The sequence below is a fragment of the Chelon labrosus genome (genome assembly GCF_963514085.1).
Source record: "Chelon labrosus genome assembly, chromosome: 11".
Taxonomy (NCBI): domain Eukaryota; kingdom Metazoa; phylum Chordata; class Actinopteri; order Mugiliformes; family Mugilidae; genus Chelon; species Chelon labrosus.
In genome coordinates this window covers 14,493,029-14,509,246 of record NC_140344.1, presented here as the reverse complement: position 1 = coordinate 14,509,246, position 16,218 = coordinate 14,493,029, and the positions used below count along the sequence as shown (strand labels likewise).

Sequence of the window (16,218 nt, the reverse complement as noted above, 5' to 3'; positions counted from 1 at the left end):
CTCAAAGTTACACTCACATAAATCCCAGGACCCAGGTTTCCCAATACATTGTAATGAGATCGATGTTAATCACCTCACAGGCTCAATGTTATGGCTGATTGTGTCTGCTATCCATTATATGCATATTATTCTTGCATATTCTTGCAACGCATTCCTGCTTCTTCAGAGGACTCCAGCAGAGTTGCACAATGGCAAGGAATTCTATTGAAAGCCGTCGATGCTGACTTGGCTGAATAAAGGTCGCAGGGGTTTAAGAAAGGAACTCTAAAACATTCAAAGCTTTATGCAACTTTTTGAAGTTCCACATAAAAACACACCTGATCAAATGTCTGGGATGCTAAAACATTTCAGCATTCCACCCAAAATATAACGAATGCAGATTGACCTTGATCAAAACTGAAAGTATAATGGCATGATTTCCTGTATTTGAACCATCAGTGTGTGATTTGGGTAAGTTTCTGAAAAGAGTGTTTTACATATAAAAAGGCCGAGCTAATTTAGATTCAGTTCGTGGACTTGAACGAGTGGTCCATTGCAGCGCCCACGTGGTCGTTCTGATTTGTTTCACAAGCATTAATGACTTCATCAGGCTTGCTGAACTGAATGCGGTTCTCATAGAGGGTTTCCAGGAGGAAAACATATTCTGTTTCACACCAGGCTGATTTGAAAAGTGTCTACTTTTAAGCGCGTTCTGAGGTTTGGATATGATATCTCCGGATGAAGAGAAGGCTGTTGATCAACTTGAGCACAGGTAAGTTGAACTTAAAATGAACTTTTCTTTAAACTGCACAAGTAATAACTACTTTCAGTTAACAATTCATTGGCATATTTTCAGTTTAGCCGTGGGATGTGTTTGAATACTTTGCAGAGAACCAGGTTCACCAGTTCCCAAGCAAATACACCATAATGCAAATGTTTGGTGACAGCTGAACAGGGTTTTGTCATTTGCACCACTCTATATATATTTAAGGAATATACTGTAAATGTAGTAGGTAAAGTATATACTGAATATATGAAAATAGTATTTTTATTTAGTAGGAATGGACGGTACTTTTGCTTTCACTGAATATACTCTGTCAAACAAAGCAAGGGGGCTTTGGCTGTGCCCAAAGCCTGACATTGTGTTGAGTCAACAATACAGCAGCAAATTAGACCCATGTGATGAAATCTAAACAGCAACCCAAACCACTGTCAGAAGTTGAGGTAGAGTGTTCAGTGCCCATGCTTTCTCTGTGTGTTCCAGCGTGCCGTCGTCACCTCAAGAGTCTATGGCACACATGCAGGCAGTCGGTGAAGAACTTGTTCCTGCGGGTGAGTTATGAGCATGCCACTGCGCCGGATGAGAGGACTTCCACTGTGATTCTGGGATAGTGGTAAAAGTTGTTCATGAGTGGACACAGAAATGGACTGCAGTGCTATGTTGTAAAGAACTGCGTTTGGTTTTCAGGACAGCAACGCGCAGAAGGGGAGCTCGCCGGGGCATCTCTTGCTCCGTCTCACTCCCTTTGGACCTCTGACGCCAGTAGCTCTGTGCGCCTGAGAATCGAAGAAGGATGCCCAGAGGAACCTATCACGGTGCACCAGATGTTCAACACCTCGGTTGAAAAATATGGAAACTTGCACGCACTTGCCAGCAAGAAGAACAACACGTGGGAAAAGATAACTTTCTTGGAGTATTATCAATTCTGCCGGAAGGCTGCCAAGAGCTTTATAAAGGTATATTGTTTGAAAAAGAGGACTTAGTTTTTTAGTACATGCTAAATGACACCAATAGAGTTAAAAAAAAAGAAATGCCAAAAACTTTTGTTGATGTGTGCAGCTTGGTTTAGAGCGATTCCATGGCGTGGCAATACTGGGATTCAATTCAGCAGAATGGTTCTTCTCTGCGGTCGGTGCCATCATGGCAGGGTGAGAAATACACATCCAAAAACTACAATATCCAGACTAAGCTCCCATCTGAAGCTGTTTGTAATATATAGTTGATGTTCTAACCATTATTTAAGACCTATTGATGAAGTGACACATTCTTTCTCATATGTGTATAACAACCTTAATCTGTATTGTTCCTTGCAGAGGAATAATGACAGGAATTTATGCCACAAACTCACCTGAAGCCTGCCAGTATGTGGCCAGTGACTCAAAGGCCAACATAATTGTTGTAGAGAACCAAAAGCAACTGGATAAGATATTACAGGTAATGTTAAATAGTTTTAAACCTGTGTTAAATATGTACCTGTCTTTATTCAAGTGATAATCAGCCAGTGGTGAAATTCTCCCTTTTGTCATAGGTATGTGACAGACTACCCCATCTGAAAGCTATAGTGCAGTACAGCGAACAGGTCCAGCAGAAGATCTCAAATCTCTACTCTGTAAGTCCTTCGGATGCCACATAAAACGACACAGATGCAAACATGACTGCCAAGGCTGTGTCCTTAGCGGCATATTGCTGTTTTTGCACAGTGGGAGGAGTTCATGGAGCTCGGCCTGGATGTTTCCGAGGAACACCTGGATGACGTTATCAGCAGCCAGAGAGCCAACCAGTGCTGCGTCCTGATCTACACATCTGGCACCACCGGAAAGCCGAAAGGAGTCATGCTCAGTCATGACAATGTGAGCCTCTGTGTGACCTGTACTTAAACAGAGACCAGTTGCTATAACAATCTGCTTGTGGCTGCACGCTGTTGCAGAGGAAATGTTGGAAGCAATAACAAGCAATATTCTGTCATGGTTTATAATGAATACACAGATCACATGGACTGCCGGCAACGCCAGCAGGGCAGGAGACATGCAGCCAGCCGACAGCAGACAGGAGTCCCTAGTGAGCTACCTGCCTCTCAGCCACATCGCTGCTCAGATCTACGACCTCTGGACAGGCATCCAGTGGGGCGAGCTGGTGTACTTTGCACAACCAGACGCCTTGAAGGTAAATAGTACGCATGCTTTGGAAAGCACACACATGTTTACTCTAAACAAAAGGATATGATATGTTGGAGGCGTGACAGCAGTCTAACTTAGATGCAAAATATTAGTCGTGTAAGGAACAAGCTGAATAATGTAGTGTACTCAGTAAAAAATTATGTTTTGTGCCGACTGCTTTGCCCCGGGCTAAAATATCTCTGCTATGCTCTCTCTACAGGGAAGCCTGATAACTACACTGAGAGAGGTTTGTCCTACATCCCACATGGGTGTCCCGCGGGTATGGGAGAAAATGATGGAGAAGATAAAGCAGGGAATAAGTCAGTGTGGATATGTGAAGAAGAAACTGATAACGTGGGCCATGTCAGTCAGCCTGGAGGCCAATAAAAACTGCATGCTAAAGTGAGTACAGATCGAGTTTTGTGAATGATGCTTGTGACAATTTGGAAGATGCGTTGCGGATGACACAGTTGAACTTAATCTTACTACAGCAAAACGTAAATACAAAAAAAGCAGGCGATTTCATTCATTAGATTTATTTATTTTATTTTTTCTTTTAAGGGATGAGGAGAAACCGTTCCTTTTTTACCTGGCTGACAGCCTTGTGCTGCAGAGGCTCCGGGCTGAGCTTGGCATGTCTTGCTGTCAGAAGTTCTTCTCTGGAGCGGCTCCAATCAGCCCTGAAACTGTGCAGTTTTTCCTGGGCTTGAACATCCGCTTGTATGAGGCCTACGGCATGAGCGAGAGCACAGGACCTCACTTCATGTCAGGTCCTAAAGCTTACAAACTACCTAGGTAAAAAAAAAAAAAGAAAATATCATGTCATCTTTGCTGTGCTTTGAACTGAATCTGAATCGCCTGAGACAGATTTCTTTTCCTGGCTTTTCAGCTGCGGCAAGGTGGTGCCCGGCTGTCGATACAAAATGGCCACCGTGGACTCCGATGGGACGGGTGAAATCTGCTTTTGGGGACGCAACATTTTCATGGGTTTCCTCAACATGGAGGACAAAACGAGAGAGGCCTTGGATGAAGATGGATGGCTGCATTCTGGAGACTTGGGGAAGGTCGATGAAGAGGGTTTCTTGTACATCACAGGGAGGATAAAAGGTAACACGGCAAATTGAGGATGTTGTGTGAAAGATTTGCAGTCGCTGTTGGCTGCATTTACACACTTGGGTGCGTGTCGGTCTGGAAAGTCGATGTGACTTCTTGGTCTGAGTCAGCTGACATGTCAGGGTGACCTCTCTTTCTGTTAAGAGCTGATCATCACAGCCGGAGGGGAGAACGTTCCCCCTGTTCCCATAGAGGAAGCAGTGAAAAAGGAACTGCCTATCATCAGCAATGCCATGCTGATTGGAGACAAGAGGAAGTTCCTATCCATGCTTTTAACCCTGAAGGTAATCTGCCATTATTATTTTTGTTTTCACAGAATTTAATACAGGCACTCAGTGTAACGTTTCTTCATGTTACAAGTTTGAAAAGATAAAGCAGGTTTATAATTCACTGATTTATAATGGTTCTTTGTTTCAGTGTTGTGCGAATGCAGAAACCATGGAGCCAACAGAGGAGCTTAGTGTGGAGGCCGTGGAGTTTTGCAGAGAGCTGGGCAGCCAAGCCACCAACGTGTCCGAAATAATCGGAGGAAGAGACAAAGACGTGTACCAGGCAATTCAAGAGGGAATTGACAGAGTGAACTCCGCAGCCACCTCGAATGCACAACGCATACAAAAGTGGACTATTTTGTGGAAGGACTTCTCCGTTTCTGGAGGCGAACTGGGTAAATTTCAACAACTAATTGGTCTTGATCATAGCTTTGACATTATGTAAGGAATGCAGGGTCATTTTGGGACAGCAACAATGTATTGCTCATTATCCCGTTTCCTCGTTCCAGGTCCCACGATGAAGCTTCGTCGCCCCGTTGTCTTGGAGATGTACCACAACGTCATAGAGAGCCTCTATCAAGAATAGCGTCATGCTCCTTCAGAGATTCCTGTTTAACTGTTAGTGTGAAATCACATGTCCCTTGCTTCTCATCACTTATGGACATGCATTGAATTTAATCATACTTGAATCTTGTGTGCAGAAAATAACAGCAGAACCACACTTTTTTTTTTTTTAAATAATATTTTATTTAATAATGTTTTAATACTTTCTGTTCTGTGTATAATACTAAGGAATTTAAGTCATTTCGTTTTAATGCAGCTTTCCATAGCCTGAAATGTTTATATCTCGGCAACACCCATCCCATCACCAACATCCTACCCGTTAACTTCCATGGCAGAAAATGTACATCGGACATTTTGTGTAAATGTTTGATACCACTTTGAATAACAACTCAATAAAAATACAGACGCAACCTTTACAGCAAACAGTCATAGCAGCTGAGAGTACTTATAGCACCCACATGGATCATTTGAACAACAATGAATAGATTTTTGTCTTTTCTAACGTCAACAGAATACCTATTTCCTTTACACATGCGTGATATCTGCAGAAAGAAAAACTGATTGCTGTTAAAGAAGACTTAGTGCAAAACGTCTGAAGGTTTTATGCCACAGAAGCTTGATTATGTTTAAATCTGTACTTTTGAAGCCACAGACGTGTGAAGTACATCCAGAAATATGACAGGAGAGTCTGACTTGTTGATTAATGATTGTTTCTCAATATAAGGATTGTGTCGAATCCATTAATGATCAAATCCATCCAATAAACAGACAATATTTACCACAGATTAAACATCACACATGCATATCACATATACACAACTTTGTGGGTCAAAAGTTTTAAGACTGTACTTTGGAGAGTGCAGAGAGAAATGAATCATTCAGGATCTCCTGAGACTTTTTTTTTTTTAAATTCATATCTTAGTTAAAATGTGCAGATACATCATGATGAAGTGACCCAGACTCTAACAATCAGTTAACTCCTACTCTTCACCGGCATCCTTTTAGTCCAGATCCCGCACTCTTTGACATATGGCTTCTGTGAATTCTGAACACTTTGAGTTCCCTCCCAGGTCTTTGGTAAGAACCTTGATGATGGATGACAAAGGCATTATAAATCAGCATCTATAAATCAGAACAGGAAAATGAAGGCGACGGTGTATTTTTTTTAAAAGTAGATTACCTTTTTGTCTCGAATGGTGTCAAAACAGGCGGTTTCAATCTTCTTGGCGTAGCCGTGCAGACCCATGTGCCGGAGCATCATGACCGCACTGAGCAGCAAGGCGGTGGGGTTGGCCATGTCTTTACCTGCTATATCTGGGGCAGTTCCATGAACCTGACAGGAAACATGAATCACAACTCATCATCGCTGTTGAGGTATCCAGTAACTTCAAGTTCAAGTTTGTTTTTGCTCCAAATCCGATCCTGATAATTTAATATTAATATTGAGTCCTGATCCAAAACAAAAATGTCCTCCCTTTGCTATTGATGAAAGCTTTTCTTATTTTACTTGTATTGTCTTAGGTCATGTGTGCACTGTGCCACTGTACTAAGTACAATAAAGTTCAAAATCAAACCCAAATCTATATGCTTGAAGGTTAAACAGTTTTGCAAAGCTTTAAGAAAACAAAATACCTGCCTCCAAGCTATTCCTCGAAGATTTTCAACATAACAGAAGAAGCTTCGTCATTGTGCAAAAAAATAACATTTAAGCAATAAAAATGTACTTTGGTTCTTATCACAAAACAGAAATAAATAAATAAACTTGCTGGATGGTTTTAACTATTCAAGAAATGTAAATACCTTTATAAATGGTAATGATAAATGGACAGCTTAACTTGAACATCCACACTGTTGGAGTAAATACTAAATTAAAATTCTGCTTAGACCAGAATCATAAAATTATACAACAGAAATCTCTTGAGAGTACTTCCAGACACGTTTTAACAGCATCTATAAAACAAATTAGGCTCGGTTACGTGCTCAACTGATCCAATCATTTAAAAGATTTGACTGAAACATGAACCTGAATGTTCCTCTATTAACTCATCATACAACATACAACATACATTTATTCTGCGTAACTGGTTTCCTAGATCATGCTAGTAATTGATACAAGATGAGAAAAACGATTTAGACAAAAAAACAACAAAAAAACAACAACAACATACCGACTCAAATATGGCCACGCCATTGGCGCCAATGTTTCCACTAGGAGTGACTCCAAGACCTCCAATTAATCCGGCACAAAGATCACTGCAATGGTAAAAACAAAGTTACCTTTAGTTTTATTTCTGTGCTTTTAGTTGGCGCACAAAATGAATCATCAGTACAAATACGTCATCACATCATCAGCATTGTTTTAGCTGCTTTTTCTTTGACTGATATAAAATTGATACGGTTCAAAGTTCACACTGCTCTCTCGCTTATAATACATTCCTACTCTGAAAACTAATGGAGAACCCGTCATCATTCGCATTCATTTCATAATAAAAGAGACTTACCTCAAGATGTCTCCATACAAATTAGGCATCACCAGTACGTCAAACTGTGTGGGATCCTGCACCATCTGTAATTGAGATAGACAATGAGCGTCTTATCCATCTATAACATTTATTCCGACTAAATAAATTCATCATGAAAGCTAAAGGAACATACATTAAGGCACACAGTATCCAAGTACATCTCTGTGAATTTCACATCTTTGTGCTTTTCAGCGGCTTCTCTGCATTTTCGCAGGAAAAGTCCATCCGACATGCGCCTATAAAAAAAAAAAAAAAAGGTGGACAAGCATTTAGTTTCAGCAAATAACTTGATGAAATGAGTAACTTGTTCTGAATAAAACTTACATGATATTCGCCTTGTGAACAGCGGTAACACTGGCCCTCTGATTATTCCTTGCATATTCAAAAGCATACTCCGCAATACGTTGGCTGGCTTGTTCTGTAATGAGCTTAATGCTCTGCACAACTCCATCAACGATCTGAAACAAAAATTATGAATACTGAATGCAGATAGTATTTGAGTTACTTCATAATCAAAGGTTCTGTCACTACGCGTCAAATGGTGTCTGCAAGTGCAAGCAAAAACAAATAAATCATATAAAATGGAATAGAACACAACAAATAGACACAATGTTATATCAGTGGAAAAATAGTAAACTGTGACAACTAGACAAGTCATGTTTTCTTAAAAGGTCTTACCAAATGTTCAATCCCACTGTATTCTCCCTCTGTGTTCTCCCTGATGGTAACCAGGTTCACATCAGTGTAGGGTGTTTTGTAGCCCTCCATGGACACACAGGGGCGCACATTAGCATACAGGTCAAAGGTTTTCCTCAGGAGCAGGTTCATGGAGGGATGACCAGCTGCGATTGGCGTCTTCAAAGGACCTGTAGATTGTAAAGTAATTCAAAAATATTACTTCAACAAAAACTGTAAGTATGACTTCCCTAGTTTAATTGTTTTATTTACAGTTATTCCCATAAATACATGAATAAATGATGGAAGGCCTACCAGAATGGATAATATATCATACTTCCTAGATAATGTAAATGCAATAGCATACGATAACCAACAGAATTAAAAACAGCTTAAATGAAAATCTTCCTATTTTTATTTATTTAGTAAGTTAGTTTGTTGTTTTTACAAAAGTAAGTATTTTGACCAAGTTACCTTTTAGGCCAATTTTGTTCTTGTCCATTGATTCTTTGGCATCTGGAGGAATCATCCACTTGCCACCAGGTCCTTGAATGGCTGTAACATTTCTCTCTTCCCACTGAATAGGTGCCTAGATCAAAAAGCATGTGTACAAGTACAAAATTAGTTTCCATAATGCAGCTTTTTAACAACATAAATCAAGGTCTGTTTCCAAACTTTAGCTATATTTGCCATTTTATCTATTTTGTGTGTTGTATATCAATTCAAACAAACTGCTCTCTATTGCAATCTCAAAAAATAACTTTGCAGGTTAATAAAGAGTTTTGTGTACTAAAAAAACAAAAACAAAACATGTATAATAAAAGTGCTAACTTTAGCTGCTTCGAATATCTTCATGACAGCCACGGAGATCTCTGGACCAATTCCATCACCAGGGATTAATGTAACAGTCTGCATCTGTGAAGCAAAGCAAAGACACATAAGGACACGAATCCCCTATAAACACAGTCGTAAACACGAGCACCAAGTTACACAAAAGAAATCACTACTGTAGAAAGCGATACAGACCCCACGGACGAACGTCCTGGACTGTGGAGCCTCGTTCTTCAAGGCGCCGACCGCCCGTGACACCTGCCAGACAAAAAGGCCAAAACACGTCACAAATCGCACACTTGTTCCCTGTATAAACTGTCTCACTTCAACGGCATAAATAAGGTGGTAAACACTGTTTCTATTTCTGGCAACAGACAAAAGCAGGAACATTGTGTACTAGAGTAGTGAACATGCTAGAACGAGCCCTGAATTGTGTACTTTCACTGGAGTAAACTTTTTTTTTTTGCAATGTACTCCTTCTGATCAAACATGTAAGTAATTATACTGTGAGTATGTTGGTCACTCTAGTAAACATATGTGAACATGACAGTGCAATTAGTCAAGGGATGAAAACAAGCGATAGATAGATAGATAGATAGATAGATAGATAGATAGATAGACTCACTTGCCAGTTCATTATGAACGCTAGTGATAAGAATGAACTGCCCAGTGAGTTTAGATTAGCAAATTAGTCAGAAGGCGGAAAATTGCCATAACAAGTGGGTAGTGTATGAGTGGAAATTAAAGGCCCATACCCTACCCCAAAAGGCATTCGACAACGGCAAGGGCAGAGAAGGGAAACTGAATGTTGTAACTTAGATGACCAATAGGAGAAGCGAGGCACCAAGTTATCTTAGCAGAATCATATCATTTGCAGATGTGCCAATGGAAAAAATGCACTTTGTATGGAAGCCCATTTCCGCCACTTGATGAAAAAAAATTATGAGTTACTAAGTCATAATTACTAAGTCATAATTATGAGATAATAAGTCATAATTATGAGATACTAAGTCATAATTATGAGTTACTAAGTCATAATTACTAAGTCATAATTATGAGATACTAAGTCAAAATTATGAGATAGCTAAGTCATAATTATGAGATACTAAGTCATAATTATGAGATAGCTAAGTCATAATTATGAGATAGCTACCGTAAATCAAAGTTATGAGATACACTCTTGCTGTGTCTTAAAGTCATACTACATTTTGATGTGATGGGGTTTGTGTGAATCGGTCCAGCTCCTGTCATAATAAGTAAGTGGCCTAAGTGATAAATCAGTGGATCACACAATGTTTTGTTCGGGATGATTCACATAAACCCCATCACATCAAAATGTAGTATGACTTTAAGACACAGCAAGAGTGTATCTCATAATTTTGACTTAGCTATCTCATAATTTTGACTTAGCTATCTCATAATTATGACTTAGCTATCTCATAATTATGACTTAGCTATCTCATAATTTTGACTTAGTATCTCATAATTATGACTTAGTATCTCATAATTATGACTTAGCTATCTCATAATTATGACTTAGCTATCTCATAATTTTGACTTAGTATCTCATAATTTTGACTTAGTATCTCATAATTATGATTTAGTATCTCATAATTTTTTTTCATCAAGTGGCGGAAATGGGCTTCCATAACTTTGACTTCAAATGTGGAAAAAAATAAAAGGCCCATTGCATAATTTTACATAACATCAGTATGTGAAGGAGATTGCTAGCTAGCTCGCTTTCTAACGGCGACATTTTAACAGTTAACTTACTTCCTGTGGTTTGATTTTATCCTTGCCATTGATCGATAAACCCAAGTTTCTTAGCAGATTAAGAATCTGTTGGTGATAGACACGTGTTGCTGTAACGTAGCCTTGACAGACAATGTTTAACTTGAGCAATAAGCTGAAAACTGCCACTAAAATACGTTTCAATTTATAAACTCAAACATGCAAGTTAGCTGACTGGCTAGCCAGACAGACAGCAGTGGGGATTCAGGTTGCTATAGTAACTACAAGCATGTAGCCTATGCGTTAGCTCCTAGCTAAGTAGTCATCAGGGTGCGTTATCTCTGGCTGTCCTGCTGCGGGCTTTTACTGTGTGAACGACTGGCAAAGACCCTGACGTTAGCTGACGAACTGACATGCCATGCATTCGGCGAAATGTGTTTACATATTTACACCGATTTCCTTGTACATACCGCTGACCTCCACGCCATCCCTGCAATCCTGAGCTAGCCAAGGTCGATGCAGCAGCGGCTGTTGTCAAGCTAACGACAGTACGCAGCAGAGTTCCGGTTTTGCTAATTTTTCAAAATAAACCTAGTCCATATAAACACACAACAAATGATGATTCATCCGTGCGGATTTCAGTTATTATGAGGTTATATAATCAAAATGCTCATTTGGAGTGCTAGTTTTCTGACATTGTTGGCCATTTCTACAGTAATGGCAACGTTAAAAAAAATATGCCCGTCGCTCTTACTCTATACAAGTCTTCCGGAAGTTGCATTGAGGTATAGATTAACACCTTTACGTTTAGTTAGTTCCGCATAATGAAAAATAAAACACGACTAAACACACGCTTCGCATAGGAAAATGCGGCTATTTGTTAATAAATGGGCTTATATTCCCGCTATTGTTTACGAAAAAATGAGATATTAAAATTTTGAAATTTAAAAAAACTGACTTAATGCAAGGTTCTTATATGAAAATGGAGCAATACGTTATCATGCGTGAACTATTGCTGATCTTATGTTTAAAAAAAGCCTGACATGTGTCTCACATAGCAGATTACCAACAGCAGGTGGCGCCAGTGGACTGCATCTGAGACTCAAATAATTTCACCATGAATTAACAGGTAGCTTTTTTTTTTTTAAATATGCATAATTAATATTCATTCTTTGGCTCTTGGTGTGCAAACTGTGTATATGTATGTTTAAATGAAAATCAAAGCTTTGTAAGCATGTTATTTTCCACAAGTTGGTTGAACACATAGTAAACTTTATGGTATAAAACAAGTAGAAACAGCTGAGACAATCATTCAATCACTATTTTGCAAAAATATTTAACCTACAAAGAAAGCATACAGCATGAGACACATTATTTCCCCAATTTATCCAGCAATGCAAAATGGAAAAAAGCTCTTAATCACAGAAAACCTATAGAAATCTTTAAGCAGCATAACTCTCAGGATAAATGCGGGCTACAACATTGTAGAAAATGCACACTGTGCAAGTTAAGACATATTTGAGCCAAACTGAGGGGAGTCAGTATGGGTACAGGTTTTCAAACCACCTACATTTCTGTCCGATACCCTACGCTTAGGATGTGTACACTTTCAACAAATGCCACACACACTGCAACAGAGCACATTTGCCTGGCAATGATCATTCATAAGCATTTGGATATAGCGCTGTAACTTGAAAAAAAACAAACAAAAAAAAACAAAACTACAGTACATTAGCCATGGTGCAGCAACACAACAAAACAGTTGCTTTATATTGCAAAAATAGCCCAGCTTAGATGGCATATTGCTTCGGCTGCTTCTTCAGACTCATGGACCTTTCAGTTTGTGAAATTACATGAGTGGCTCGGTTGTTGAGGAGTCTGCATTCATGAAGAACATCTGTTGAAAGAAAAACATAGGTTAAAGATTACACAGGATGCCAACTCGTAACCATCTTTTAAATCGCACGCAACACTTTTCGTTAAAACAAACTCTCACCGTTAAATTGTTTGTAGGCTTCCTCAATAATGGCATTGTTTGATCTCTTTATCTCCCAGTAAGTATCTTCCACCCATGGCTTACAATCAGGATGCTCAATAAGTTGTCCATTCTTGTATGATCCAGCTAAGACAAACAAACAGTTCCAAAACATTTTAGTGAAAAATAATAATGATAAAAAAAAAAGAATTAAGCAAAGGCCATGCAACTGTATCACAGATGTCAGTAAGCCCATGCAATGATTGCGTGCCTTAGATATTATGATCAAAAACTTATTCTGATGAATAGCATTTGATGACAAGTCTCTGTACTAGTTAAAAAAAATACAAACCTTTGATGGTATCATCAATGTCTTTGCATAACTGGTACAAGTCACTCCCACGTCCAACGACTCTTTCACCTACAATTTAAATACATTAAATAAAAACCTACATAAATGATCTTCGCCTTCAGGCACACATTTATTTAAGCCTCAGAGATAATATTAGAAGTTACCTAAAGAACAAATCTTACCATCCAGCACCTTTATGTTGGGGAACATCTCAAGAACTACGTTTCTATACGATGCGATCCTGCACACTGGCATAAAAAAAGTCATTGTGAATTCCCTAATCAAAGATTTTCTATCCACTGTAATGTTTTAAAATACAAGTTACTACACCTTACCTGGATTAGTATAATTATATGTGTTGTCTTTAAAGCGTATATTTTCTAGTTTTCTCACGGAAACAAGGCAGTGTAGGTTCTCAGTACTGGTGAAAAACAAGAGAGATTTTAGACAACCAACTCTGAGGATTACTTAAAAAAATTAAAATAATCTAAATAAGAATCTAAATGTTTTATGCTTAACATGAGTGTCATCCTGATAGTATGTATTCAGTGTAACATGGTAATTAGTGGCAGATCAACATTTCTCAACTAGTGCAAGCATCTAGTCAGTGTTTACAGTCATACCTGGATATGATATTACCAGCCACATTTAAGTTCTGTAAACTCTCACAACTGCGTAGGGGCTCTGTAAATACAAAAGTAATTACGAATGTAAAAATTTTTTTTTAAATCTATTCATGAAATTTTACTGATAAGTGAATATACACAGATCAGCCATAACATCATGATTGATTGCTCATAATCCCATGCCAAGTCATAATAAGATCAACTTATTATGTGGTTATCATGGCACCTGTCAGTGGGTGGGACGCATCAGGCAAGATAACATTTTGTCCTCAAAGTCGTTGTATTAGAAGCAGATAAAATTGGCGAGTGGCTTTGAATAGGATTTGAGTGGCTTTGAATAGGACCAAATTGTGATGGCTGGATGACTGAGACAGAGCATCTCCAAAATTGCAGCTCTTACGTGGTTTTCATGGGCCGCAATGGTCAGTATTAAATATGGTCCAAGGAGGGAAAAGCAGTGAGCTGACAATGTCTTCAGCGGCCAAGACTCATTGACGCATGTGGGGAACGAAGGCTGGTCAATGTGGTTCGATTCTCTCGGATCATGTGGCTGGCCGAATGCCTATACGTCGCTTAGCTGTGGAACATGTGGCCCCACGATGCACTGACAATGAATGCTGAGATGGTGGCACGTGTCAAGGAACATCAACAGAAAGGCCTGGACACAGGTTTTCCAGTAAAACATTGCTTCATGATAAGATGATCGATGTTATTCACTTCACCGGTTGGTGGTTTTAATGTTGTGGCTGATCGGTGCATATACAGTATAGACTGCATGTAAATATGGAGTCGCTCCTGAAATCTTACCTAAATTGGAGATCCTGTTGGCAGACAAATTGAGTACGGAGAGAAGCCGCAGAGACGCTAGAGGAGCTAAATTTGTTATATTATTTCCAGACAGGTCCAATCTCTCCAAATTTACACACTCTCCGATGCATCCAAGGTCATGTATACCTAAGGATATACAGAAAAAATCAATTATAATATGCAATAATGGAAGTTTGCAGAATTAAACAGTGATACATTCATTTCATCTTACCAAGACCTCTCAATTTGAGAAACAGTATCGACTCCAAATCAAATTCTCCTGTTCGTGACTTGAGCAGCACGGCCGTTATCCTCTCGCAGTCTGCATCTGAAAGAATGAGAGTGCCGAGGCTGCAGCGTAACAAAGCACGCATTCACATTTCTATCCTCGCATATGCAACGCGACCCCACAGTTTGTATTCGTGAGTCAGTGCTGCAAAACGAAATAGCCTGGAAGCGTTGTGTCCGTACCGCTTACGCTGGAACAAGCAAATAACCCATGCACTCATGTCTAAGTGGGAAATTCAAGCAGTCCATGAATGCCATGTCTGAGCTGTCCCCCTCTCGGCTCCAGAGGAAAGGGTCACAAACAGACAGATGTGCTGTTCTGAGTCTTGTTGCATGCCTGAATAACAACTGAAGGAGATATATTTGGTTTAATTTCCCAAGGCAGCGTCTGTCCTACGCTTGAATTCTCTTGCATGACAATGTTTGAACAAAACTCTTAATAGGGCTTGAAAAACAAGTTGTTACAAAACATATTTAGATATTTTAAGATGTACATCAACACAGGTTTATTTAGATCACTTTATATATGCAAACTATATGGTAAACAGTATATAACACTACTTCAGAATATTAAAACAGTAGTAGGTGGGATGAGCATGCACTGCATCTGCAGAAAAAAAAACCGAGGTGATGTTAAGTTTGGTTTAAAGCCAACAGTGGCGTAAATAACGTAAGCTAATGTTGGTAGCTACCTGTATGCTAGCAATGAACGTCGCTCCTAGGACGGCGTCTGCGTGAATTCATGAGGATGGTTCAGCCGGATGAAAGTGGGTGTGTTATTTAATAAAACGGCAACTGTCTGCCTCTCTCCTTCCTCTGATGATGCCGCACGTAAAATGTAACAAATAAAGGGTTGCTACGTCTCAGCTTAAGGCGCAGCTAGCTAGCATTAAGCAGCTAGCGGCTAGCACGGCGGCGTAGCAACAAGCCATCCATCACAACTTACCTTGGTCCTTCTCTCGCTTGGAGTCCATCCCGGGTAACTTTGCTGCTCCGAAAGCTGCCTAGCGCAAAAAAAACAGAGCGGCTATCCTAACCAGTGCAGTGGAAAGAAGAGGCAGTGGTTATTTGGGTGGGGGGGTAGTGTGAAATTGTCATCTGTCCTGAGGTAAAGTCAGGACACGAGCACTGTACTGCTGTTCTGTATTAGCACGCAGCCAGGTGGAGGATGAGACGGACCTCAGCCTCCGCAGTCCGGCCAAGCACCCAGGGAGGAGGCGGTGCGCCGAGACAGAAACTGCTGGAAGACGAAGACGTGGCTGGAAATAGTCTATTCCCTGCATTTGTTTCATGTCGCTTCGGTGCAACAGGTTCTTTGCGCCAATTAAAAGTTTAGTTGTTGTTAAAACATCGACGAAAATTATTCATCTGGAGGGGTTTGTAGTGAAACTACGGAAGAGGATTAGGGCCATTGTTAAAAAATAAACCGGAGGATGTGACTTTTTTTTTTTTTTTCCGGAATTGTGAGAATAAGGTCACAACCAAAAAAATATAGATTTTTGGTTGTACATATAATAATAAAAATAAACCGTAATTATACACATTGAAT

The 16,218-nt window shown here is 39.6% G+C and overlaps 3 protein-coding genes across 6 annotated transcripts; 1 reads left to right on the top strand and 2 right to left on the bottom strand.

Annotated features, from left to right (window-relative positions):
- The first annotated feature begins 1,255 nt into the window (after positions 1-1,255).
- acsbg1 (acyl-CoA synthetase bubblegum family member 1) lies at positions 1,256-4,940 on the top strand. The gene is made up of 12 exons (XM_084556042.1): positions 1,256-1,716; positions 1,820-1,908; positions 2,074-2,194; positions 2,289-2,369; positions 2,461-2,610; positions 2,747-2,923; positions 3,137-3,318; positions 3,478-3,711; positions 3,806-4,023; positions 4,174-4,313; positions 4,447-4,693; positions 4,808-4,940. Exons 1-12 carry the CDS (start codon positions 1,387-1,389, stop codon positions 4,882-4,884), a joined length of 2,046 nt encoding a protein of 681 aa, XP_084412168.1. The 5' UTR covers positions 1,256-1,386; the 3' UTR covers positions 4,885-4,940.
- Positions 4,941-5,036: 96 nt separating this feature from the next.
- Positions 5,037-11,422, bottom strand: idh3a (isocitrate dehydrogenase (NAD(+)) 3 catalytic subunit alpha). 3 transcript variants are annotated; one of them, XM_084556044.1, is made up of 12 exons: positions 11,092-11,138; positions 10,664-10,729; positions 9,086-9,148; positions 8,891-8,974; positions 8,534-8,648; positions 8,063-8,250; positions 7,709-7,842; positions 7,518-7,620; positions 7,364-7,428; positions 7,031-7,115; positions 6,043-6,195; positions 5,038-5,947 (listed from the first exon to the last, which is right to left on the bottom strand). In XM_084556044.1, the coding sequence occupies exons 1-12, from the start codon at positions 11,107-11,109 to the stop codon at positions 5,864-5,866; spliced, it is 1,158 nt and encodes a 385-aa protein (XP_084412170.1). In that variant the 5' UTR covers positions 11,110-11,138; the 3' UTR covers positions 5,038-5,863. The 3 variants fall into 3 exon arrangements, with proteins under 3 accessions (XP_084412169.1, XP_084412170.1, XP_084412171.1); XM_084556045.1 differs by lacking the exon at positions 10,664-10,729 and having other exon boundaries at positions 5,040-5,947; positions 11,092-11,422; XM_084556043.1 differs by lacking the exons at positions 10,664-10,729; positions 11,092-11,138 and having other exon boundaries at positions 5,037-5,947; positions 9,086-9,846.
- Positions 11,423-11,889: 467 nt separating this feature from the next.
- lrrc61 (leucine rich repeat containing 61) lies at positions 11,890-15,800 on the bottom strand. 2 transcript variants are annotated; one of them, XM_084554464.1, is made up of 9 exons: positions 15,616-15,800; positions 14,614-14,709; positions 14,382-14,528; positions 13,572-13,632; positions 13,284-13,369; positions 13,131-13,196; positions 12,949-13,017; positions 12,618-12,743; positions 11,890-12,518 (listed from the first exon to the last, which is right to left on the bottom strand). In XM_084554464.1, the coding sequence occupies exons 1-9, from the start codon at positions 15,641-15,643 to the stop codon at positions 12,412-12,414; spliced, it is 786 nt and encodes a 261-aa protein (XP_084410590.1). In that variant the 5' UTR covers positions 15,644-15,800; the 3' UTR covers positions 11,890-12,411. The 2 variants fall into 2 exon arrangements, with proteins under 2 accessions (XP_084410590.1, XP_084410589.1); XM_084554463.1 differs by lacking the exon at positions 15,616-15,800 and having other exon boundaries at positions 14,614-14,975.
- Positions 15,801-16,218: the final 418 nt, after the last annotated feature.

Excerpts from the sequence above, each read along its gene's own strand:
- acsbg1 (XM_084556042.1), top strand. The coding sequence starts at position 1,387 with ATGAGTGGACACAGAAATGGACTGCAGTGCTATGTTGTAAAGAACTGC. Across the intron at positions 2,924-3,136 it reads CACAACCAGACGCCTTGAAG|GGAAGCCTGATAACTACACT; the intron begins GTAAATAGTACG and ends CTCTCTCTACAG. Across the intron at positions 4,024-4,173 it reads CATCACAGGGAGGATAAAAG|AGCTGATCATCACAGCCGGA; the intron begins GTAACACGGCAA and ends CTTTCTGTTAAG.
- idh3a (XM_084556043.1), bottom strand. The coding sequence starts at position 9,280 with ATGTTCCTGCTTTTGTCTGTTGCCAGAAATAGAAACAGTGTTTACCAC. Across the intron at positions 7,116-7,363 it reads TTGTATGGAGACATCTTGAG|TGATCTTTGTGCCGGATTAA; the intron begins GTAAGTCTCTTT and ends TTACCATTGCAG. Across the intron at positions 6,196-7,030 it reads GCGTGGCCATATTTGAGTCG|GTTCATGGAACTGCCCCAGA; the intron begins GTATGTTGTTGT and ends GTTTCCTGTCAG.
- lrrc61 (XM_084554463.1), bottom strand. The coding sequence starts at position 14,755 with ATGCGTGCTTTGTTACGCTGCAGCCTCGGCACTCTCATTCTTTCAGAT. Across the intron at positions 13,633-14,381 it reads CAACAGGATCTCCAATTTAG|AGCCCCTACGCAGTTGTGAG; the intron begins GTAAGATTTCAG and ends TTGTATTTACAG. Across the intron at positions 13,197-13,283 it reads ATATAATTATACTAATCCAG|TGTGCAGGATCGCATCGTAT; the intron begins GTAAGGTGTAGT and ends TTTTTATGCCAG.